The following is a 26,124-nucleotide window of genomic DNA, read 5'->3' on the forward strand; positions in this document are numbered from 1 at the left end:
CCCCATTCCTTTTGCTCAGGGCTGGGTTTTCCCTTTGCAGGGAAATTTCAATCTAGGGGTGTGCTCTGAAGTATCTTTCAGTTTGGTGAAGTGGTATGGTCCATTCTATTACTTCAGGTATCTGCCATCTCATTCCCTGCATGTGTGAGCCAGGGCTTAACTATACATTATGAGAAGAAGATATTGGATGTATATCCCGCCCTGTACTCTGAATCTCAGAGCTATCACAATCTCCTTTACCTTCCCCCGCCCCCTGCCCACAACAGCAGATACCCTGTGAGGTAGGTGGGGCTGAGGGAGCTCTTGCAGCAGCTGCCCCTTCAAGGACAACTCCTATGAGAGCTCTGGCTGACCCAAGACCATTCCAGCAGCTGCAAGTGGAGGAGTGGGGAATCAAACCTGGTTCTCCCAGATAAGAGTCCACACACTTAACCACTACACCAAGCTGGGTCTTCTGTGTACAGTCCTGTGACCACTTTTAGAGGAGGTTTTCGTATTTACTCAGTTGAGAAGCCAAGGCTGCAATTTGGGGGGGGAGGGCACTAGTGTGGAAGAGGAGGGGTTTCTGTAACTATCCCTTTGAGGGGGAAGTATATGTGTATTTCCCAGTATGTTTCCCTCAGGAAACAAAAGTAAACTGAGGAAGATAGTTGTTGTTACGCTTTTGCTTCCATTTAGTATTTCTGGAATCAAGGTGCACATCCTTTTGGTTTCAGTGGACCTCATTTACGTATAACAACTGTGATTCAGAAGCAATGCCTAGCTGACCTTGGGGACTCATTTGCTTATTAAACAAAGAATTGCAGGCATCCATTACTGACAATAGGAATGCCTCCAGTTGCCACAATGGGGAAATCTCTAGGTTATGGATGCCTGTGAGAACTGGGTCTTTCCTCCCTTAATCTATCAGATGTCATCATTCCTACATGCACCTTCGTTCCCCGTGCCCCTGAGCTTTGTAGTCACATTTGGATGAGTATTAAAACAGCAAGTGTTTATTTTTATACCATGAAACTAAGATTCTGTCCTGTAATTTCTATTAAGCTATAAAAGTTTTTGTATTTCACCCATTCACAAAAAAAATATTGTTATATCAATACACTGTCTGTATATAGATATATATTTTAGTTCTACAAAATGGCATTTATGAGATCACCTTTATTCTGACTTTAGATGAAAGCACTTTATTTCAAAACGTGTGTGTTTGTGACCAATATGATTTGTTTATATATTGCTGGAAGGTTTAGTTTGGTTTGAAAGGGATAACACGGTATTCACTGTTGCCCTATTTTAGGGATCCATCATTAACTCATTCAGTAAGGACCCAGAAAGCTTTGTCACCGTCCTTTTTCTGTGTGGTGTTTATGTTTATGTTTGGGGAGGGACAATGGCTCAGTGGTAGAGCATCTGCTTGGGAAGCAGAAGGTCCCAGGTTCAATCCCTGGCGTCTCCAAAAAAGGGTCCAGGCAAGTAGGTGTGAAAACCTCAGCTTGAGACCCTAGAGAGCCGCTGCCAGTCTGAGAAGACAATACTGACTTTGATGGACCGAAGGTCTGATTCAGTATAAGGCAGCTTCATATGTTTTGATTGTGATGGGTGAATCTCAGCAAAGGACATTTGCGGATATTTGCTTGCAGAGTATGAACGTCTAGCGATGGGGGCTGCTGAGAAGAATTGTGGTTCTGGGTCAGGTGGGAATCGTTTTTTTCTGTGGCATTTTTAGCATTTCTGTTTCCATGTGGAAAAGAGGGGACAGACTTTGGGGGGAGCTGCAGACCTTTTTGATGCTTTCCAAAGAAGAATGAATGTTTATATGTGGTTCAGGATGGGGGTTGGAAGGACTTGGGCAGATTCTTCTCTGTAGCTGGTTCACCCATCCCAACTGTTCCACTGTGTTCGGTCTTTCCCTTGTACAGTATTTATTGGTTGTGATAGCTGAAGGAATTGAGAGAAGTTGTGTTGGTGAATGAGGCCTCACTCTTGAGGGATGTATGTGTGTGAAGTGCCAAAAGGGAAGCAAGATTGCAGATGTCTCTTATGAATAAACTCTATTGTTAACACACCACAAGCCCCTTGTCTCAGTTATTCAGGAGTGGAAATTAAGGAACCCTTTTTTGGCTGAAGTAGGCAACTAATGTCCAGAACTTGCAAAAGTTGTTAAGAACTGGAACTCAGAACCACAGTGTGTCTGTTCAATATTATAACCTATCTTTTTCATGAAGCAGCAAACCTTTTACAGAGTCTCCTTGGTGGTGGTGGGGAGTTTAGTGGACGGACCTTCCTGGAAGTGAAGGCCACCAATAGCAGCCTGTAGCCTATTACTCAGCAATGGCTGAAGTTTTCCTCCATGCTGCATAGCCTTCCTTTGACTTGTGACTTTGCCTTCAAGAGAGAACAGCCTTGTAAGCTGGAGTGATGCTTTAAACATCACTGAAAAGGGTAGGATATATACCAGCTTAGTTAGAAGTGTGGAAATAGCTAGAGAAAATATTCATCATTAGTAGGACAGCTCATGGAGCCATCCACCCTATTAAAGATGTAAAATAACTGAAATGGTTCCTGGATAAGCACAGATGTTCGGGTACCTAGCACCCTGTGTAAACTTGCTACAACATGAGACTGCTAAATTGCCTAGTAAGTGGAAGAAACTTTTCCTGTTCCATGGGTCTAGTGTAAATGCCTTGCTGAAGGAGCCTAGTTTGATCCCCGTGGCTGAGGAGCCTAGTTTGATCCCCATGTGGGTAACTGCAATCTGAAACAAAGTTCTTAAGAGTGGCATGTTCTTAAGAGTGGGATGTATACAGTCAAGTGCCTGAAAGGGGTGGGGAAAGCAAAACACCTGGGAATGCATTAAGATATGCCTCTTCAGCCTGCATGTGCAATGTGTACCAACTTCCACCCCAGCCTCATGTGTGTCCTTGGTGAAAGTATCACTTGAAAAGAAGGATGACTGACAAATCTGACTGGACCTAAGAGGAGAGGGCTTGTGCTTGGGCAGAAAGAGTGGGATTTCATATGCTCTGTTGTTTGAGAGAGCTGTTGGATGGGCAGAATAACTACCCCATGTAGTGGGGTTGTTGAACAGGGCTGTGGGAAGCTTACTCTTCAGGCAAAGCAATTGCTTTCTCTGAACATGAATTCTTGTAGCAGGTGCCCCTCGGAGTCTTGTTCCACCACACAGCTCTGGCAGAGTTCAAGCCACTGTCCTGCAGGGCTCACAAATGCTATTTTTGAGTCCTCGCAGCACAAACACCAGTTACTTCCCACATGTCTGCTAAGGTCTGATGCAAGATTTTTAGTTTACTTCATTTATAGTCCACTTAAGCAAACCCTTCTAAATGCTATCTGAAGAAACACAGCCAGTAGGGCTTTTGAGGGCAAACATTCCAGGCATGTTAACTTTTGAAAGAGCTTAATATCCATCCATCTAGGCTTTGCAGATGGTCTCTCCCCCAGCCCCAATTCTATCAAATGGCGGCACATCTGTCAGTGCGTTTCATCTGCAGCTCCAACACCTGCTTCCACTCTGTTGTGGTCAGATTTTGCTTGAAGAGGAACAGCTTGCTCTAGCGAAGGAAGTGTTTGTCCCTGAGAACTTTCCACATCATCAAACATGTCATTTAGCCTGCAAACCAGTCCCAGCTGGGCCTAAGGAGGGAGCTTGGTAAGCTTTTCTGTCCACAGCTGGGCAGGCACAAATAGTTGCAGTTCATTTGGCCACAGCTGGAGACAGGATAAGTTTGTTACCCACACAAGAAATATATCCGCTGGAAATTTAGCGGTACTTGGTGGCAGCAGAAAGTGCTGTCAAGTCACAGCTGACTTTGGATGATCCCATAAATCTTTTCAGTGTCAACCTTGCTTAGCTTACAACATTGGGCTAGTCAAGTTGGGTACTAAAGACTTTGAAATGGCACTTAGGTAATTTGTGTCAAAAAGTTGGAAAACATGAAGAAGAAGATGAAGAAGATATTGGATTTATATCCCGCCCTCCACTCCGAAGAGTCTCAGAGCAGCTCACAATCTCCTTTACCTTCCTCCCACACAACAGACACCCTGTGAGGTGGGTGGGGCTGGAGAGGGCTCTCACAGCAGCTGCCCTTTCAAGGACAACCTCTGCTAGAGCTATGGCTGACCCAGGTGCAAGTGGAGGAATGGGGAATCAAACCCGGTTCTCCCAGATAAGAGTCCGCACACTTAACCACTACACCAAACTGGCTCTCCTGAATGGACCAATCGTGTCTCCTAGTGTAATTCCTTGCACATGGGCCTAAATACACATTATGTTTTCCTTCTATCCTTCCCATGTCCTGTTGATCAGATGTGTACTGTTAATTCTGTAATCAGTACTCTGTTTCCAGTTGGGCAGAGGCCGGATTGGATCACACTGTTTTCCTAACTTGAAATGGCTCCAGGGGACAATATCTACCCACTGCCCGTGGTTTCCCCAGCGGGGCAAATAGTAACTCCTGCAGGCATTTGATGTGAGGAAAATTATGTAGATGGGAGAGGCTTAAATTCTCTCCCCACCAACTGCAGTCTTAGTCTGAACCAGCCTGCACAGTTGGAAACTGAGTAATGAGCATGGCACTCACAGCGCACATCTGACCACCGGAACTCAGGGAGGACACAGGAAATACATCAAATTCAGTTAGCCCCTCAAGACTGGAGCAGGATACTCTTGAAACATGGGGTTATCAACGTTAGGGCTGCATTTTCTTACACCATTTTCAAGCAATTGAAACCAGAGATCACTATAAATGTAGAGTTTGTATCCCATGTTTGACTGTAAACAGGCATTGAGTGTAAATGGGAATTGCTCAACAAACATTTTTTAAAAATCAAGGGTACACTGTACCTGGACTGTATGCACATTCACTTAATCTGTAAACAGGGCTTCTATTTCAGTAGTATGAGAATTCTTATGAGATGAGAATTTAGCATGACTATCCATTTGTTCTGCTCCAGGCCTCTGAAGATTAGCTGCTTCCTCCAGAGTAAAGGCTGAAGCTCCTTTCCAGCCAGCTCATCCTCAGATCCTCCACAGCTGGAGCACTTGGTGAAGACAGACATGATTTGAAGCAAAGCCAAGGCAAGTCTTTCAATGAGGGTAGCTCAGCCCAAAGTTCCCTTTCAGATAAGAATGCAAAGCACTCTCCAGTGAGACCAACAGCCAGCAGCTAAATGTAGCCAGCATCATATTTCAAAGCTCTTGGTGAAACTACAAAGTGAGATCCAGCTGCTTGGGAATGGGTGTATATTTAAGCAACAGGGTGCTACTGAAAAGTTTGATGACAAGCCCAGAAAGAAACCAAAACCCTCTTGTCAACAAAGTGGGTACTTCTGAAACAGCTGCCCTGGGTGGAAAGGAAACCACCGCCTATAGCTGATTTACATTATCCAGCTGAAATTCTACAAAGAGAGGCTGTAATGTGAACTTTTAAAACACCTTTTCATTTGTCGTAGAAGACTTCATGGCTTCAGTCCTGAGCTAGTATCAAAGGTCAGCTTGGTCAGGAAACTGCTCAAAACACACAGCTGGCCAAGAACACTCAGCTTATCTATTCCAGGCCCTGACCTAGTTGGCCCAGGCTAGCCCAGTCTCATTAGATCTCCAAAGCTAAGCAACATCAGCCCTGGTTAGTACTTGGATGAGAGACGGTCAAGGAAGTCCATGGTTGCTATGCAGATGCAGGCAATGGCAAACCACCTCTGAATGTCTCTTGCCTTGAAAACCCTATGGCCTGTCTTCCTTCTGTTGGCTGAGGCTCCACCACTCCTGGTCCTCTGGGGAAGGAAGGAAAGAGTCAGTGTTTCCTTTGCCTAGTTCCCTGGATCCCATGGGAGAAATACAAAGAGAGCACCTTTAAGACCAATAAGTGCTAGTGTTTTAAGCATGTTTTCTTTAATCTTTTTAATCGCTAATTGTGTTTGTGTCTTTTATAATATCTTTGCTACCTAATCTTAAATAGATACACATAAGGCCTGGCCCAACAAGGTCTCATTTATGTCATAGGTTGGCTGCAACTTGATGGCACTCTACACACACATACGCACTATTCCAAGGAGAAGCAGGAAGAGCACCCCACAGAAGTCCTGGGGCCATGGTAGAGACCTTTCATTTTGCTGATGGGACAGGCAAAGGAGTGAGATTTCACACAAGACAACCACTACCCCAGAAACTGAGAGATCATCACAGAGGCCTTTGCAATGTTGTCAGGGCCCCTGGGGAACTCTGCCATTTACTGTTGGGGGAGGAAATGTAATATGAGTCTTTCGTACAACAAGCATGAAAGTCATGCTCCTTCCTTTCCTCCATGCAGGTGTGGGATGGTTTGCCATTGGGCACATTGCCCAGGGGCCTCCAATTTTGAAGTCAGGCTTGCTTCAGGATCTTCAGCTCTTGGTCTTGCTAATTCAGTTCTGATAGCTGCAATTCTTATACTGTTAGTAATTTGTGCCTCTAAGAGGGGGAAAAAAAGGTAATTCTTAATCTGGTAAATGGGAGGTGGCAATCAGTCACGCAGTCCACAGCATATCTAGAACTCAGCATAGCAATGAGCAAAGCCAGCCCTCAGACCATCATTTGTGCCAATGTTATACTAGAAACCAGATGGCACCGCAGCTGTTATAAAAGCAAACAGTACCAATGCCTGTGGTATTGGCACTGGAAGAGAGAGGCCACCATCTAGTGTGATTGCACACAGAGCCAAATGTTGCTTAGCTGTTATTACAGAAAACAAAGGCAACACAACTTCTCTACCAGCAAAAGGGTCTTCTCTAATGCAAACAAGGGTTATTGACTCAGTGCCTAGAGAAATGTAGTTTGTAGTACTCCTTAATGTCACTAGTCCAATTCTGAAACTGGCAGCTGAACTACCTTTAATGGAGCTAGAACGGGTCCTGGTATTATTGCCCTGGGCCAGGGAGTGAAATACTAGTTGCCAACTCATCTGTTCTGGGTTCTTTTCCTAGTAAACAGCACCAACTGAAGCCTAGGGCTTGTAGGAAGCGGATGGGTACTAAGCAATCTTTGCATTCGCGTTTACTCACATTTAGAATAGTGGAGCTGAAATAGGGTCACCCATTTTTAAAAGGTGCAAATCAGGCAAGGACTAAGCCCTATCAAAAGGTGGTGCTTGTCCTATGACCTGCCCATTCAAGGGGTAGGACTCATGAGTGTAGTGGGGAAAGGTATGTGTGTCAAAGGATGGAGCCAAAAGGGTAAGAGATAAAGCCTAGAGAAAATCCTAATTTACCTAATTAGGAAAACAAAGATTCACTGTGATCCCACAGGGCTTCTCTGTTGGCTACAGGTTTGAGTTTGAGAGAAAACTTCACAGACTAATTTTTGTGACTATACTGGACTTTGTTTCTGGCCAGTGGTGCCACCTGGACGGCACTTTGGGATATAAGTCTGGGGCCCCAGTTCTGATTCAACATCCCACTCCTCAGCAGACTGATCCTGCACATCTGAAACATTAATTACTATCTGAATGAGAATCCCATGAGACTACCCAATTGCACCACTGTTTCTGGCTATTAAAACCTTGCTTATTGGTAGGGTTGCCAACTCCCACTTGGGAAATACCTGGAGATTTGGGAGGGGGGCTGGAGTCTAAGGAAGGCAGGGTTTGAGGAAGGACTTCAGTGGAGGATAATGCCATGGAGTCCGCCTTCCAAAATGGCCATTTTCACCAGAGGAACTGATCTCTGTCATCTGGAAATCTACTGTAATCCTGGGAGATCTTCAGCTCCCAACTGGAGGCTGGTAACCCTACTTACTGAGAGTATCCTAGAGCCATTGTGCTCTTGCTGTTAACCTTGTTATAATAACTGCAATAACATGGGGTAGCAGGAAGACGATGGAAGGTGTCTCAGAACCATTCATTATCTATACCTTAGGTATGTTAACTGAGCAAGAGCTAGAGATGCCACATTCTTCCATGCTCATCCCTCCCAACCTTTGTCTTTCTTGAGTAAACATTTTGCCCTTGCACAGTTCTATGGATACCTGAGTCAAAATTACAACTTCCCAGAGGATACCAGATTTTGTGTTGCACCCATTCCTTTGGCCTGGGATAAAAATGCAAGCCAGTTCATCTGTCTTACCAACACTAGCCAAGTCCAACCCATTTTTCCTGTTAAAGCCCCTTTGGGATGCTGGGGCTAGCTTCACCTCAATTTCTTAGCAATGTCAAGCTCTCTAGCCAAGACTTAATAGGAATCTGCTGCAGCAGCTGGGTAATTTTAGCTAACAACTGTATTTCATACAGCAATTTGTCATCCTGCCTACAAATGGAGGACTTACAGCTGGGGACTCTTGCATTGGTCAAGCAGCATAAGCATTTTTATCCTGCTCTTCCTTCAAGGAGCTCAAAGCCCCCATCCCCGTTTTTCCTCAACAAGACCCGCTCAAAGTCATCCCCAGAGTTTCATGTCAGACTGAGAATTGGAGCCTAGCTTGATACTGATTACTATACTTAGGCTGGCTTTTCCAGCTAACAACTGCATATCAATTTTCTAGCCATTTATCTTTGCACTTTGCATTTACACCCTTGCTTCAGTTTACAGATTTCCACCAGAATTTAAACCAGTCATACATAAGCGAGATCTCTCTGGCAGCTGCTGGCTTTATCACAAAGCCAAGATTTTGTTGTGTTCAGTAGTGCTGCCATCCTGTGGGCAACTGTATAACTAACTTGCCTAAGACAAATCAATATATGCCTGCAAGTCTGAAAAGTGAAGTGAAGCTGTATTTTTTAGCCATTTCAGGCTGCCACAGCAACCACACAGGCTGCAGTGTAATGCGTCAGAGTAAATGCTCTGTGGGATGAGATTCTACAGGCCACAGTTTGTTTTATCAGAGAACCAGTTTGGTGTAGTGGTTAAGTATGTAGACTCTTATCTGGGAGAACCAAGTTTGATTCCCCATTCCTCCACTTACAGCTGCTGGAATGGCCTTGCGTTACCCATAGCTATTGCAGGAGTTGTCCTTAAACGGGCAGCTGCTGTGAGAGCCCTCTCAGCCCCACCCATCTCACAGGGTCTCTGTTGTGGAGGAGAAGATATAGGAGATTGTAATCCGCTCCGAGTCTCTGATTCAGAGAAGGCTGGGGTATAAATCTGCAGTCTTCTTCCTTCAGTAGGTCAGCTTGTGCCCTCTTCTGGAAGGCACAGCTTTTTGTATGTGTTCCCTGCTCCCACAGTTACACCTTTTGATTTCCAAGTGTTGATAATGATGGATAGGCAACCTGCGTGGGCAAAAGCCAAACAACACTGGCGGCTGCAGTGAGAAGTGGCCCCGCTAGCTTCTTCATTGAATCACAGTTGGAAGGGCCTCCAGGGTCATCTAGTCCAACCCCCTGCACAATTCACAAATACCACCCTCCCACACACACATGTATGACAATAAACTTGCTCCAAGGTTAGCATTGCTAGCAGAAGAGTCAGGAGGCATTATTTTTGCTTGATTCCCTCTGCTCACTACAACACCCTCACCATATGAGCACACAGGTTCCACAGTACTAGCTTTTTTCATGGGCCAAAAGGAACTGGTGGGGGGCGGGGGGCGGATGCAGGGAAAGGTTTGCTTTTGCAAGCACCTTACATTTACACATTTTAAGATCCAACTTAGATTTGACAGATTAAGACAGGGAGACACATTGTGGGGGAAAAGGTTAGAAAATGTATAATACTCTCCCATGGTCATCCCTGAAGTCTGTACTTTGGGTGGGCATCAGCCCCTGAGCTCCCCAGGTCTCACAAGCCACGAGCAAGATCCATTACTTCCTCCCAGCCTTGTTTTGGAAACTGCCGTATACGAGTTGGGTTTATGCTGCCCCCCCCCCCCCCCGCAATCCCTGGCCCTCTTAAGATGGTATAGCCTGTCAGAGCAGAGTTGAGCTGGTTCCTTCCTCCCTGCTCTCTCTGTGATAGGTCCTTCCTGGGGCTGCCTGTCAGCTGCTGATTGGCTGACCCAGAAGAGGTCTGCTAGAGAGGAAATTCCCACCAGTTGGGCTGGGCCAACTTTCTGCAAGCCTGCCCAGTCCCAGTGACTGCTCTCCCTCCTCCCCACTGGCCTCCTGCTTCTCTTCACCAATCCTGTTATGACACTGTTCTTTACTGAGGAATATTAAGAAATGCAGCTCGAACATGCAAGAAAGATTTCATCCTTAAACCCTTTGCTTTTCCTCTTGCTGTTAAGAGCCCAATAAAAAAAAAAAATCATTTTCTAACATGGGTGGACATAAGATGAAGAGCTGATCTTTATACCCTGCTTTTCTCTACCCTAAGGAGTCCCAAAGCAGCTTACAATTGCCTTCTTTTCTTCTCCCCATAACAGGCACCTTGGGATGTGGGTGGGGCTGAAAGAGTTCTGAGAGGACTGTGACTGGCCCAAGACCACCCAGCAGGCTTCATGCAGAGGTGGACTAGGGAATCAAACCCCATTCTCCAGATTCGAGTCCTGCTGCTCTTTAACCTCTGAACCTCACTGGCTCTCAAGCTGCTGAGAGGTCCAGGTGAATCAACTAAGAACACAACTCTACCAACAAGATTATAGGTTTGCTACATCAAGCTTACTCATAAACTTTAAAATCTAGGGTAAAAAAAATTACTAGCTGGCTCAGTGGCAAAGCATATGCTAACATGCAGAAGGGTCTAGGCTTAATCCCTAGCATCTCCCATGGAAAGGATCAAGTAGCAGGTGATGTTAAAACACTCTGGAGATCCTAGAAAGCTACCACCAGTCTATGTAAGATCAATGGTCTGATTCAGTGTAAGGCAGCTTCATATGTGCACATTCTACACAAGCCGGAGTTCAAGACCTTTTTTCTCTTAGGCCTGTTTTACACATGCAAGAGAATGATATCAAAATAAGGTGGTCAAATGTTGAAGTGACAACAGACTCTACCACTTCAAATTGCAGGGGAAGAATCAGAGATTCAGGTTTGGTAAGTGTTTCCTATGTTATAAGGAACTATCCAAAACCAGCGCACAAGAAAAGGTAGGGTAAAAGCTTTCACCCTGCTCTGTTTTGTTTTTAATTGAATGGAGTTGTATGCAAAAAAAAAAAATCAGAATTGGCATCCGTCATCCACAGTCCAAAATGGAACAATCCCATTCTGCCACCTCAACACTCTACTCACTTCAGCATGGATAAACCAGGCCCTTCCAAGTGCTTAACAGGATTACATCAGGCTCTTGCATCTTCCCAGCTACTGTGCTAAGTATTCCCAATTCCAAATGGTTTGACCATTTATTCTCTGGTTATTAAAAAAAAAGCTCACAGTCCCTCTATGCAGATAGAAGAGCCAGGACCATCACCTTTAAGTTATCTTTATTTATGGACATATGGACGTATGTACATTTATTAGAATCCACCTTGGAATCCCCTGCAGCAGGAGACATGAACAAACAGTGAAGGACTGGAATCTGTGCAGCTCAGTGGCCTTCATCCTGCTCATCACAACAGCAAAACAGAGGATAGAAAGGGACAGACAAGCCAATCAGTTCACACGGCAGAATCTTCAGGTGGAGACTCTCCGCAGTGGCCAGTGTTAAAGCAAGCGGGCTCCATAGCCAAACGTCTGTTTAATACCCCCAAAGTAGTAACGTTGCCAGCCCTCCCTTGTTCTCTCCTCTTCATTGGCTGGGATGCCCTTCCCTTGCAGACAGACTTCTGTTTCACCAGCCTTATCGTTGAAGGTCAAGTTGATGGTTGCAAAGTGCCCTAGAAAACCAGGAGTAAATGCTTGTATCAGTACTGTGGTACAACCAAAAGAAGTGCAATTAGACAAGCCACCTGCTCCTTTCCTAACGCAAGAAAAATTTACTGGGGGGGGGACCCTCAGTTCTTCACCAGCCTTCCTCTTGTATTCAATATTCTGCCAAGATGTCAGGAGAGATTACTAGCACTAAATGGAGATGACACAACTTCCCCTCACGTTATGGGAATTCGCAGTACAACCAAGATCATGGCTTGCAAATAACTGAGAAGCCTTGTGCTTTCCCCCCACTTTATGCAAAAGCAGATAGTGCAAGACGGCCAGAAGTGCAGCTAAATTTAAACTGGCTTCTTGCTGTATGCAAGAGAATTACTTACCCTGAGGCCATGACTTAAATCTCCATTTCATAGCAATCTGTTTCTCAGGAACCTGAAAAGGTAGGAAAATTTAGCTATCTACCAGGAAGATTCCCATTTGCACACTAAAGAGAAAGACAAAAATCATACTGAAAAGTGCTCAGGATATTACTGTTACACAAGAGTAATAAAAATATTTGTTTGATTCAAGAAGTATACATGAAACTGTTAGATGCTCACCAGCTGCTTTAACTTAGTTGAAACCACAATAATCTAATCTATAATCCTATGAGTTTATCCAGTCTAGGTGTGCAAATTTCACTTGATGCTGGTTTTGCTGCATCACAAATCACCAAGGTTGAGTCCTGCCCGACAGAAGTTTTAATTAATGCCCTGTGGCGCAAAGTGTTAAAGCTAAAGTACTGCAGTCCTAAAGGGTCACGATTGGGGGTGAACTGTGCCGGAGACAGATGCTTGATTGCGGAGTGCCTCAGGGGGCGGTCCTCTCCCCGATGCTATTTAACATCTATATGCGTTCTCTTGCCCAGATTGCCCGAAGGTATGGGCTGGGTTGTCACCAGTATGCTGATGACACCCAGCTCTATCTGCTTATGGACGGCCAGCCGGCCTGCGCCCCAGAAAATTTGGACCGGGTGTTACAGGCCGTGGCTGGGTGGCTCAGGCTGAGCGGGCTGAGGCTAAATCCGGTGAAGACAGAGGTCCTTTGCTTGGGTCGTCGGGGTCCGGGAGGGGAAATCTCCCTGCCAGCTTTTGACAGTGCGCCGTTGATAGCGACGCACAGGATCAAAAGCTTGGGGGTACTATTGGAGCCTTCCTTAATGATGGAGGCTCAGATAGCAGCCACTGCCAAGTCCGCATTCTTTCATCTTAGGCGGGTGAGGCAGTTGGCCCCCTTCCTGGAGCGTGACGATCTAGCAACGGTGATCCATGCAACGGTCACCTCGAGGTTGGACTACTGCAATGCCCTCGACATGGGGCTGCCCTTGTGCCGAACCTGGAAGTTGCAGTTAGTGCAGAATGCTGCCGCCCGGTTGTTATTGGGGCTCCCAAGATGGGAGCACATTTGGCCGGGGCTCCAGGTTCTGCACTGGCTGCCAATAATATACCGAGTTCAGTACAAGGTGCTGGTCATTACCTTTAAAGCCCTATATGGCCTAGGACCGTCTCTCCCCACATGTTCCCCAGAGAGTACTGAGATCGGGAACCCAAAATCTTCTCGTTGTCCCCGGGCCAAAGGAAGCCTGCCTGAAATCTACCAGGGACAGGGCTTTCTCTGTAATGGCCCCTTCCTGGTGGAACCAGCTGCCGGAAGAGGTGAGGGCCCTGTGGGACCTTGCCCAGTTCCGCAGAGCCTGCAAGATAGCCCTCTTCCGGCTGGCTTATAACTAACCGGCATTGGAAACTGAGTGTAGTTTTATTAGACTGCTGTTATGTTTTTTAATGTTTTAACTGTGTAAAATGTTTAAATTTAATATTTTTATGTTAGATTTTATGTGCTGTGAGCCACCCTGAGCCACTTTGGTGGGAAGGGCGGGATATAAATCGTAAATAAATTAAAACTAAACTAAAAACTCTGCTCACGACCTGAGTTCAATCCCTGGTGGAAGCTGGGTTTTCAGATAGCTGGCTCGAGGTTGACTCAGCCTTCCATCTTTCCGAGGTTGGTAAAATGAGTACCCAGCTTGCTGGGGGGAAAGCGTAGATGACTGGGGAAGGCAATGGCAAACCACCCCATAAAAAGTCTGCCGTGAAAACGTTGTGAAAGCAACGTCACCCCAGAGTCAGAAATGACTGGTGCTTGCACAGGGGATCTTTCCTTTTCCTTCCATTTATACTAGACAGCGCTCAAAAGCTACTGTAAAATCAAGTTCTTATTTGCCATTTCCAATCCATGTTGCTAGATTCGGAAAGAGACTTGCTGAAATATACCTTGCACTATGTCTTTCTTGTGCAAGTGAAAATGCAAGATTAGTGCAAGAGATACTTGTAGCAACTTACTTGTGATTCTGCTTGCTCAGGAGCTCTTCAGTAAGCACAAAAGTTATATGTGATACAGGACCAAGCATGGATCCACAAGCCAGGTAGGTACTACCAAGCAGAATTTCATGTACACTCAAAATACACTGTAAGTTTATAAAGCGCTATGGACTATTTACACAGAAACAACACTGTCCAGATATATTCTGCAAAAGAATGACTTATGAGCTCAGTGATACACTGCAAGACATGGATCCTGAAGCAGCCAGGAAGGCACTTCAGGCAATAAAGGCACAGCAGCTGCTACTCACCAGTTCAGTGAATTCTCCAGTCACGCTGCCATCCAGTAGCTGGAATTTCCCCCCTTTATCAGCCTCCACAACAGCAGGAGAGTGAGTAAAAGCTTGCACCAGCTGCAAAGAAAAATGAGCTAATCAGCCTAGTATCAAGGTGACTCCTTGCATTAAATAAATCATGACTTCCAGTGCAATAGGTGAACCAACAGCTCAAATTACTGGGATAGAGGTTTTGATTCCAGCCTTCCGGAATGCTGACCTTGATTCCTGCATTCCATTAGAGACTATGAAGAAGGCAGGTGCCATTCTAAGGATGGGGAAAGGAAAGGCAACTGTAGGAATATGTACAAACCTTTCACAGTATTTGGAGGCAAGCGGTCTATATTCATTACTATCATTCTCAGAGGGTGGGCCATTCTCTGAAATTTTATTCTATGAATGGTTTAACAGCGATTCTATGAAAGTGTAATAAGTGTTTAAGTGATAAGAATGAGAGGGATGGCTTGAGTGACTGAAAAAATGTAAAGGTGCAAGCACCAGTCATTTCTGACTTTGGGGTGATGTTGCATCACAACATTTTCATGGCAGACTTTTGACGGGGTGGTTTGCCATTGCCTTTCCCAGTCTTCTACACTTTCCCCCCAGCAAGCTGGGTACTCATTTTACCGACCTCGTTAGGATGGAAGGCTGAGTCAACCCTGAGCCAGCTACCTGAACCCAGCTTCCTCCGGGATCAAACTCAGGTCATGAGCAGAGAGCTCAGAATGCAATACTGCAGCTTTACCACTCTGCGCCATGGGGTTGAGTGACTGAACAAGTAAGCAAATGAGAGAGTGTGAGGAATACTGTTTTGCATATGTTTTGCATATGCAGTTTGATCAGTTGAAGGAGGGAGGGGACTGGCACTGTGAGTATGAAGAGTGGGGATGAAGAGTCAGCGTGCGCAGAGAGTCTTGTCAGAATGTTTCTGTGTCAGTCAAACTGGTATTTTTATTAACTGAAATGCAAAAGAAGGGGCAAAAAAACCACAATGCATTTGGATATCTAAAAGGTTGAGGTTACAAGCATACATTAAAAAATTAAACAAAATATATCTTTAATACTGCAGTGCACTTAAATAGTTCATTAAAACAAAATAGGCCTTTAGGCTATCTAGGTCACACACTGTGCAGTACCCATTACATACAACACAGTAAACTCTTAGAAGCACTCACTGGAACCATCAAACCAATAAAATCAGACCAGACACATTTCAGCCACAAAGGTCTTTTTCAGTGGTCCCAATGCAATACCACATACACACTATACGAAGGAATCTGTATGACATTTAGCCATGTAAGGTATTGTGGGGGCATTCCAAAATAAATACTGGGGCGCAGAAGTACTCTATAGAAGAATTACATTAGGTTCCTGATCTTTATAGCCACACCAAAGGGAATGAGAGATGGTATAATCGTACTGGATACAGCAGCTCCTTCACTCAGTGTGCATGTGTACACTGCATTGGTAAATTAAGAGCTGAAATGCGTCTAGGCTGATTTTATTGGTTCTAATCAATGCTACTTAGAGTTTACTGTGCTGTATCTAATGTGTACTGCATGGTGTATGATGTAAACTAGTATTAACCTTTAAGGTTATACATCAAATAAACTAAACTAAGGCCTTTAACGGTCTGAGACCCACATATCTTTGGAACTGCCTCTCCTGGTATACCCCCCCACCAAGAGCCCTGTGCTCAGTTGATAAGAACTTACTGGTGGTCCCCGACCTGAGAGACATCCAGCTCTTTCAACCAGGGCCAGGGTATTTTCAGCCTGGGCCCAATCTGGTGGAACTTTCTGCCAAATAACATCCTTGCCCTGAGGAACTTAATGCAATTCTGTAAGGGATGTAAGCAGAGATGTTCTGCCAGGCATTTGGCTGAGGACGGCAACAACTTTCCAGCTAGCTGGCACTCCTGATTTTCCTGCCTCTCCCCCCCTCCCCCACCAGGCAATAGCATATTCTGGCAGCCTTATTGCCATTTTATTGGTTAGAGGTTTGTTATATAGATGTAAACTATGATTTCTACTATTTTAACTGTGAATGTATAGGTAGCTTTTTTTTAACTGATATACACTTCCCTCAGCCCTATCCCATAGGTGAAGGTGGTTTTAAAATTAATTTAATTTATTTGTTTCTGATGAACTACTGAAGGGCACTGCAGTATTAAAGATATATTTTATTTAATCTTTTTTAATGTATGCTTGTAATCTCAATCTTTAGACATCCAGTTTTTATTAACAGCTACATTTTATTCTTACCTTGTTTTACTCCCTAATTTTTCTTGTTATGTATGTATGTCAAATAAAATTTGCTTGTATCATAAGGAAATTTCCTCATGGTTACTGAATCAAGTACAAGGAAGATGGCAGTGGTTTTAACAGTTAAAGATTTTAACAGCCAGAAACCAAGGCGGCTTGAGTATAACACCAAGGTATGGCATGGAAAGACTCCAGAATATATAGGGACCCTCAATATGTGAACACCTCAAGTGCCTATAATCAGGGTCCAGGAAGGTGGGATTCTGACAATCACTAAAGGGGCTGATACTGTTCAATATCCCATAAGGCACAGGCTATACAGTGCAAGGTGATGATCAGCCAGGGTGGGAACCTTCTGAAATAAGGAAGGGGTAGTAAAGGGGTGGGGAGCTTTCTCTTGAGCTGGGAAAGGATTTCACTTCAGAGGGGCAGTCTACTTTTGCTGCAGAAAGCAGGCCACCAGTCCCCCCGCATCTAGGACAGTAAAATGGGCACTGGAGACATACATGGAGGAATAGTCATCTCTCCTGCAGCCAGGAGACACTGCTTGCTAAATGTGTTCTGTGCTGACAAAGGTGTTAAGCAAAGACAGCTCCACTGCTAGATACACACATTAGCTCACTTACCTCTTGTGTAATGAATACTCTGTATAGCTCATCAGGGGATGTTAAGAAAACTTCCTTCAAATTTATCTTACAGGTAGGAATCTTGACTCCAACTGATTTAGATTTAAGTGCATTGCCAGCAGCGCATTCGGAGGCCTAGATAAACATCAAAATGTAAACTACTAGAGCACTGTAACAGTGCAGAATCCACCCATTAAAGCAACAGTTGTAGATGTCACAAGTAGCTGTCACAGCTACCTTGACAGCAAGACAGAAACGTAAAGACACACTTCAAACCACCAGTCCTCAAGACAAGTACAGTGACAGCCCTGAGAAGTCTGCATTAGTTACATTACCTGAAAAATCTGGATTAACCTCTAGTCATACACACATGGAAGTGAACCTGAAGGGGGTGGAGTCACTGCTTGAGCGTCACAGTCCAAATTGATTGATCTGGTCCGTAAAATACAGTGGTTCATGATCTGTGGATCTGTGAACCCTACAGACCAAATGGACCACCCATTTCTCTGGACCGCACCCATCCCTAGTGTTTACTGCTCAGTGGTATTTCACATGCTGTTTTGCTCAGGTGTATTAGAGAGGGTTTTACATATACCTACAAGGAGTTAACATAACAGATGTTTTTAAAAGCATGTGTTATATTGGTGTACAAATAAAAAAACTGAGGCTGAAAGGTCTGCTGCCATTCAGATGTGTGGAAGCAGTTTCTTTTATTACTTCAAAGTAAGGAAATGTTAGTCTGTAAAATACATTTGTCCAGATTTTCCAACTCATCTTATCTTAAGACAAGGGCTTGTAGCCAATCATACAGGTCCAAAGACATTAGTAGTCTCAGGTTTTCTTAAAAGATTATGGTGATTTCTGATTCCCTCCTTCTGTTGCAACTCACTCAGCCCCCCATTTGTTCCAGAGGAGATCTAGCCCCTCTTAAGAAACCTTAAATGATCATAGATTTTCAGAATGTGGTTGGATACAGGCCCATATGAACCCAGAAACTGGTTTGCCCACCTTGTGTTGTTCTGGTTTACACACAGGGAGGGGGGTTGGCTCTGACTCTTCACCATTCATTGTGGGCAGGATCATGCCTTGGGTAAACTCTGAAAGGACATAAAGATCTGACTTAGATGGCTTGCATGGAATAGTATGATCTTAATGAATCCCTGTTTCATTCATAAGCATGGCTGCTAGGGTACATCAGATTAAAGCAGGAAATCAGTGAAAACCAAGATTAAAATAAAGACTGCATGGTGATTATATACTTAAACAGGTATTATACAGGTAAAATGGGTAAAAATATGCTAGTTGTGCAGTAGAAGTGAGATTCCTAGATATAATAAATGACTATGCACTGGAGCAGACTATATATTTATATATTTAAATTCTTCAGTTTATGTACTTAAATTGCTGTATGCCCAGTCTCCATGGCATACAACAATTTCATGTTTATATATTTCTACATGTTCAAAGCATGTATTCTGATGCAGATTATAGGATAAACCCAAGCTAATTTCTGTAAGAATTGAAATTTACATGACTTTCCCATTAGATGTGCAGAAAATTCTGCCTTGTCAGTAAATATAAAGAGAGGTCCTCTCATGAGTAATGATTGTCAAAGGTTCACAGTAATAGTAAACAAGAGGAGAGCTGGGTGCAGCACCATGTCCACCCCTTATTCATGAACGAAGTCTGACCCATAATTAGTCCTGAATAGAGGCACTGATGGGCAAGCATGTCTTCTTCCCATACATGTAACACTACAGCAGCACTCCTCACAGGCAACCCGGTGTAATGAAAGTATTTTCCTGTATTAGAGTTGTCTTTTATTTAGTTTTATTTAGTTATTTAGAAATCACTTCAGGTTTCACTAGCACATGTTGGTCTCTGAACTATCATGTTGTAAAGAAGATGGGAAACTATCAAACTACTTAAGCTGCTGAAGACAGCCCCAAGAGCCATTTATTTGATCTCAGAACACTTGAGAGAAGTAGTCTGTCCGAAACAAACATATTCTGTCATTGGAAGAAACTGAACTGTTATCTGTCTTCCACTTAAAAGCTATAGAGGAAAGCTCTAGCAAGAGATCTCTACGGTTTCTCTTACCCGGTTATGCATACCTGTTTTCAGAGTGCTGATATAAGTTTCCAAAGCATTGGCGATCTTTTTTGTACCTTCTTTTTTCATCAAGGCTAGCAGGTTTGTGTCTGGCTCATCTTTGGCTAGAGTAACACTGATCTAAAAAGGAAAAGAACCCCATAAGATCACAACAGATACATAGATACAATTTTACTACCCTCACTTTGGCTGGGTAAAAATATGCTGAAGTCATGCAGTAGAAATGAGATTCCAAGACATAATCAATTACAATGCACTGAAGAAGCTGGTCACCCAGCTAATCAGAGGGGTAGTGATCTTGGACATGGTTTTGAGCAGGGCTCAAGATCTGATGTAGATGTTGTTGTACTAATTGGAAGCATATCAATGGACAGTTACCCCTAAAGTCCAAACAATAATATTTGATTTCACTGACTAACCTAAAATTAAACCACTCAATTTATGGATAATGTACATATCTAGTAGTAGAAAAGAGCAAGACTCCAGTAGTACCTTAAAAACTAACAAAATTTCTGGCAAGGTATGAGCTTTAGCGACACAGATAGACTACCATGGTACCCATCTCGACCTATATATCTAATACTGAAGGGGGGCATCTGTGGACACCTACATCAGCAGATTGGGGTCATTCACACAAAGATTTTTCAACAAAATTGAAAATTAACAAGTGCATGCATGAGAGAGACTGAGAAAGAGAAATTAACAAAACTGCATGCATGTGAGGAGGGTGTGGGGAAAGAAAGAGAAATTAAGAACAGAGTGTGTGTGTTTGTGTGTATGGGACCAGAGGGACACAGAAATTAGTAATGGAGTGTGTGTGTGAAATACTAGAGCATTGGGGGACAAGAGTGCATGTGTGCTCCAGGAGGCATTGGAGATGGAGGGAGGGAAATAGAGAGTGTGTGTATGTGCAGGGATTAGGAGGACAAATAATAAGAGAAAGAGGCACGGAGAGCAGAATTGGAGGGAGAATGAGAGACAGACAGAAGGTGAGAGAAAGGGTGGGAGGAGAGGAGAGGAAGTAGAAGTGGAGGGAATGTAATGGCCACTCTTGCAATTCCCTCCTGGGTTCCAACTTGTTATTTATAATTCATCCAACTCACGGAGATACGTAATATTCATGACAGACAGTTATTTATGATCTACTCAGCTCACCATAATACGTAAAACTGTAATAGAATGTGTTTGTATTGTGTATATAAAAGCAAAACTATAATAAAAAGAAGCTGTAATCAAAGACAGAATTATCAAGCACACACGGAAACAAAGCCTACTGAGGGATAATCAGCATGGCTGTTGCAAGGGAAAGCGCTGCCTTGCCAACCTTTTGGAATTTTTTGAGAAAGTGAATAAGCATGCAGATAATAGTGACCAGGTAGACTTCATACACTTGGACTTTCAAAGTCTTCTGACAAAGCACTTACCAAAGATTCCTGAGTAAGCATAGCACTAATGGAATAAGAGTACAGTTACGCTTATGGATTAAAAAACTGGTTGAACAACAGGAAGCACAGTGTAGGAATAAATGGACTGTTCTTGAAATGGAGAGCAGTAAGCAGTGGAGTTCCACAGGGATTGGTATTGGGGTCTATACTATTTAATTTGTTCAAAAATTACCTATTTGTTCATAAATTGACCATTATAGTGGCCAAGTTTGCGATGAAGAAGACAACGACGACTTTGGATTTATATTCCCCCCTCCACTCAAGAGTCTCAGAGCGGCTCACAATCTCCTTTACCTTCCTCCCCCACAACAGACTCCCTGTGAGGTGGGTGGGGCTGGAGAGGGCTCTCACAGCAGCTGCTCTTTCAAGGACAACCTCTGCCAGGGCTATGGCTGACCCAAGATCATTCCAGCAGCTGCAAGTGGAGGAGTGGAGAATCAAACCCGGTTCTCCCAGATGACAGTCCGCACACTTAACCACTACACCAAAATGAGTGGGGAAGAGTGAGTAACTGAATGAGCTCCAGGCCTCTACAGACTCAATCTACTAACATTCATCCCTCATCTCTACTGGATTTGGTTGAGCACAGCATCACTGTGTATATTTTGCTCTTGGGCACATTTGGAGACAGCCCTTTTAACTATTTAAACTGTTTCAAGCTGGCAGGAGGAAGAAGTCACAGCAAGAAGGCTGCACAGGCTAAATCCAAAATTGTTGCTGCAGCTGAACTTAACAATGAAGTTGCTCGAGGCCATAGATGATCTGCTGACTGAGGCCCTCTTGATGAGTGAGAATGATGCCATTTTGTTAGCTTTAAGTACAGAGCAGCAGTTGTGCAATCCAAGCCTATTTTAGCAATAAATTCAGATGGGACTAAACCTGGCCACCTGGAGGGACATGCAGGGTGATTCAACAATGGGCTAAGATTCTCTCCAGCACTGGATCACTTGAGTTCCAGAGGAGTGACATGTCATTTCACAGCTGTTTCGTCACCCCAAAGGAGATAAGTTAACAAGTGTTTTTTTCTTTTTTGTGAATGGTGTTAAAGATTCACACCTTGAATAAGTCTGAGGGGATACTCATAAGACCTGGTCTTAAGGCAAGCAGGCAGAGAGCCTTCCTTTTGACATCATGGGCATAGAAAAGAGTAAATCTGGAGGAGGACTTTTAACTCCCCCTTCAGGATCTGGTTTGGAATTGGGAACCTATTACTGATTGTTCTTTGGATTACCCCGTGGAAAAGTTGATTGGTTATTGTAATAAAGAATGGCGACATTATCCTCTGAGTAATAAGCCTTGGCTGGCGAAGAGAAAGTATGATTTGTTTGTGCTGAGAGATTTCTTTTCCAAACGGAGTGGGACAAGAGAGGAGGGGAATTATGTTTTGTTTTGCATGTATCCTGAAAATCTCAAGTATCTCTGCCTATAGATCTCTGCATCAATTATATGCTAGACCTTAGTACAAAAGAGTACTAACAGGCATATAACAGGCACGAAGCTCCCAGAACCTTACTTCCATTGGCATGAATTCCATTCAAGCAATGATACCTCCTCACCTTTATTCTCTGTTTAACTGTATCTAAGGAGTGGAAACCAGTCAAAGGGTGAAAATTACTAATTTTGCTGACCAAAATTCCAAAACAACTGGCCAAAAACTGACAAATTATTGAACATCATCTTATGCTAGTACAATTATTCAGGCCTCTCTCCAACTCTACTAGGTCAAGTGTATTTGAAGTAGGCAAAAACGCTGTAAGTGATCATTGCCCATTAAAGCTCATGCTAAATTTTAACAACATAATTTATCTGATGCCAAAATCCAAGAATGCTGAAGATCTGTCTCCTGTTTTTAGGAGACTTCAGTGGTTGGAGCAGCTATGAAATGATGTAGTGACAGCTTTAAAGAGCCCCAATCTAGAATCAATATGTCTAGCCTTGCTTTCTTCAGACATGAATGTGATCTGCCACTATGAAGAAAAATAGTTCAATCTCTTAAACCTGTACTTATTAATAACAAACTTCCAAGCCAGCAATCTTACTCTAGTAACAGAAGTTTTGACAAGACAGCAGCGTATGCAAAGCAAAAGTATCAAAATATATGGCACTAACACAGTGCAGCAAGGAAGCTTTTAGAGTTCAACACCTAGCTAAATTAAAACACCTTTTTATGGAAAATGTTTATGAAGATAGGACGTTTTTATTACTGTACAAAACTTAAGACAAAAAAGATTCCCTTTTAAAAATAATTGCATACTGCAGACAATAAAACAGCAAAACACTTTCAGGCAGGGATGTCATCAGTACACTGATGACATCCAGCTATATCTGTTGATGGGTGGCCGGTCAGAAGCTGCCCCATCAGTTTTGGCTGGGGGCTGAAGGCATGGTGGAATCAGGCCCATAGCTATGGGGGGGGGGCAGGCCGCTCTGTTTAACCCCCCCCCCCTTCCCTCTATAGGGCCCCTCCATTGGAGCCGCGCTCTAGGAACCCAACATGCTTTCTTTCTGTGCAGGGAGAAAGGGTCCGCAGAGCAATCTCCAGGCTGAGTGGAGGTGGCAAAGCTGAGTTAAAACGGGGGTGGGGGAGGTGGGGGGGGGTTGAGGAAAGACAGTGAGAGAGTGAGCAAGAAAGAGAGAGAGAGCAAAAGGAGGGGGGAAGCGAGAGAAAGACAGACAGTGAGGGGGAGAGAGACAGAGCGACAACGTGATGGCAGGAAGAGCAACAGCAACGGGGGGGGGGGGCGAGAGAAAGATGGGCAGCAAGGGGGAGAGTGACAGAGCAACAGTGTAGGGGAGAGTGAACGCAATGGGGGGAAGCAAGAGAAAGACGGACATAAAGCCAACACTGCCCACGACTACGTGGTAGCAAAAACGTGTGTGTGGGGTGAGAGTGGGGGGTGGAGTATGTCTGTTTGCGTGTGAAGCCCCTGGGCAGGATGGAGAATATGGCTGCTGGGTTGCGTTCGCCTTGCCTGATCACATTGTGACTGTAACACCCGGGACAGGGGTAGAGACTCTACCATAGAGTAAAGTTAATCTAGCTGCAAGCAGTGCAAAACTTGCCATTTTCCATCCCTTTCTCGCTCCATCATCTGCTCTGGGAGCGCTGGGCAGGGCTAATCCATCCAGTTCCCAACCTGCCAGAAGCACCCGACTGCAACAGGGGCCTCTGCAGTCGAGGCTGGCGGCTGGGAATTGACTGGGGGGGGCACAGAAAGAAGCCGCCACTCCTTTCTCCCTCTCTTGTGCCCAACAGCTCTCCATCATGACCTGGGGTATTATATGGATGCCGCTGGGCCTGGGCCAGAGAGGAGAGACAGCCCCATGCCCCCACCATTTTTTTTCCTCCTGGGCCCCTCCACCCAAAATTTTCTGGCTACAGGTCGGGGTGGAATGATTAAAGCAGAGCCAGTTGAGACTGAATCCTACTAAGACAGAGGTTCTATGGCTGAACAGGGAGGATTCAGGGTTGGGTTGCCAACTTCCAGCCCTTGATGGCATGCCCTTAACACCAGCACCAACTTTCAAGAGCTTGGGTGTGATTCTGGATACCTCTTTATCAGTGGAGGTCCAGATCACAAATTTGCCAGATTGGCATTTTTCCAGCTACGCCTGGTCAGGTAACTGGCCCCCAACCTGTCCCGCCCTGACCTAGCCACAGTCACCTTGATCCTTGAACAGTCACCTACAGATTGGACTACTGTCACATGCTCTATGTGTGCTTACCCTTGAGACTGATAAAAAAACTCAAGATGAAGAAGATGATATTGGATTTATATCCCGCCCTCCACTCCGAAGAGTCTCAGAGCGGCTCACAGTCTCCTTTACCTTCCTCCCCCACAACAGACACCCTGTGAGGTGGGTGGGGCTGGAGAGGGCTCTCACAGCAGCTGCCCTTTCAAGGACAACCTCTGCCAGAGCTATGGCTGACCCAAGGCCATGCTAGTAGGTGCAAGTGGAAGAGTGGGGAATCAAACCCGGTTCTCCCAGATAAGAGTCCGCACACTTAACCACTACACCAAACTGAATCTCTCAAGCTAGTACAGAATGCAGCAGCGCAGGTCCTTATGGGGATCCCGCAAACAGAAAGCATTTGAGCTGCACTAGTTACCGTTTGAGCACCAGATGCAAGCAAGCAAAGCAAAAGCAAAGCAAATTTTATTCTTATATCCCGCCCTCCCCCGCCAAAGGCGGGCTCAGGGCGGCTCAAACTCAAGGTTTTGTGCTTACCTTTAAGAACGCTTAATGGTCTGAGGGACCCATGTATCTTCAGGACTACTGATATATATTCTTAGCTCTGTTGCTAAGAACCTGTTTATGGCCCCCACCTGAGAGATATCTGGCTGTCCTCAACTAGGGCCAGGGCTTTTAGTGCCCTGGCCCCAACCTGGTGGAACTCTCTGCCAAGTAACATCCATGCCCTGCAGGACTTGATGCAGTTCTGTGGGGCATTTGGTTGAGGACAGCGATGGCATTCATCTGGCTGGCACTCCCCCTCAGCCCACAAGATGGTAGCATAATTGGAAATTTAAATCGCCATCTGAGCAAATTTGACTGATATTTTATTGTAATTGTAATGTTTTAACTTATATTGCATTGTTTATTGATTGCCGTACACTGCCCTGAGCACTATTTTCAGGGAGTGAGAAATATAAAAATCAAATTTAAAAAATAATAAAACACATTAAATATCATACATAAAATAATAATAATGAGAACAAAACAATTACTGTAAGGTAAGAATTGTCTTTGATTTTACTTTATCTTTGGTTTTTTTGCTGAAAAAAGAAGTTATTAATGAACTCTCATTTCTCAACAGTTTTCTGAACTGCATTTGCAAGCATTTTTATTGCCTTCTTTCTCCCAAAATGCAGTAATGAAAACAAAAACCCCCACAAACTACATTCACAAAATGAAGAATTCTGACTTTACTGACCAGTTTTTAAAAAACTGATAATTAATGACCAAGATGAAAAAACTGACTTTTACTGATTTTACTGGCCATCTTCCACCCCAAAATCTATAATGTTGCACCCCTGCCCTATGTCCCCCCCTTTTTATTTTCTCTTTTTTCTTCCCTGCTAATAGAACACATTAGAGAAGGGAAGAGGAAGGAGGTGAGCTATATAGGACTTGTTTGCTATTTTAACATTTTTGTGTTAATTTTTTTAAGTTTGCAGATGAAACAAAATTATTCAGGATGGTGAACACTACAGCTGAAAACCAAGAGCTCCAAAAGAATTTTCTCAAATTGGGTAA

General features: G+C 44.2%; 1 protein-coding gene and 1 long non-coding RNA gene across 3 annotated transcripts in view; one reads left to right on the forward strand and one right to left on the reverse strand.

Moving 5' to 3' along the window:
- Positions 1-469: 469 nt before the first annotated feature.
- LOC132589226 (uncharacterized) lies at positions 470-2,062 on the forward strand. Its single transcript, XR_009556561.1, has 2 exons — positions 470-596; positions 643-2,062. It is a non-coding gene; the product is annotated as an uncharacterized LOC132589226 (long non-coding RNA).
- Positions 2,063-11,324: 9,262 nt separating this feature from the next.
- The window catches only part of AHSA1 (activator of HSP90 ATPase activity 1), a 34,263-nt gene continuing 19,463 nt past the window's right edge, over positions 11,325-26,124 (reverse strand). For both annotated transcript variants that reach the window (XM_060261082.1, XM_060261083.1), the window contains exons 4-9: positions 19,423-19,540; positions 18,317-18,405; positions 17,309-17,443; positions 14,395-14,496; positions 12,107-12,158; positions 11,325-11,734 (exon numbers count right to left, since the gene is read on the reverse strand). In XM_060261082.1, coding sequence (XP_060117065.1) covers positions 11,562-11,734; positions 12,107-12,158; positions 14,395-14,496; positions 17,309-17,443; positions 18,317-18,405; positions 19,423-19,540 — 669 coding nt within the window. In that variant the 3' untranslated portion in view covers positions 11,325-11,561. The remainder of the gene's footprint in view (positions 11,735-12,106; positions 12,159-14,394; positions 14,497-17,308; positions 17,444-18,316; positions 18,406-19,422; positions 19,541-26,124) is intronic.

Source organism: Heteronotia binoei, chromosome 21 (assembly GCF_032191835.1).
Source record: "Heteronotia binoei isolate CCM8104 ecotype False Entrance Well chromosome 21, APGP_CSIRO_Hbin_v1, whole genome shotgun sequence".
NCBI classification, from domain to species: domain Eukaryota; kingdom Metazoa; phylum Chordata; class Lepidosauria; order Squamata; family Gekkonidae; genus Heteronotia; species Heteronotia binoei.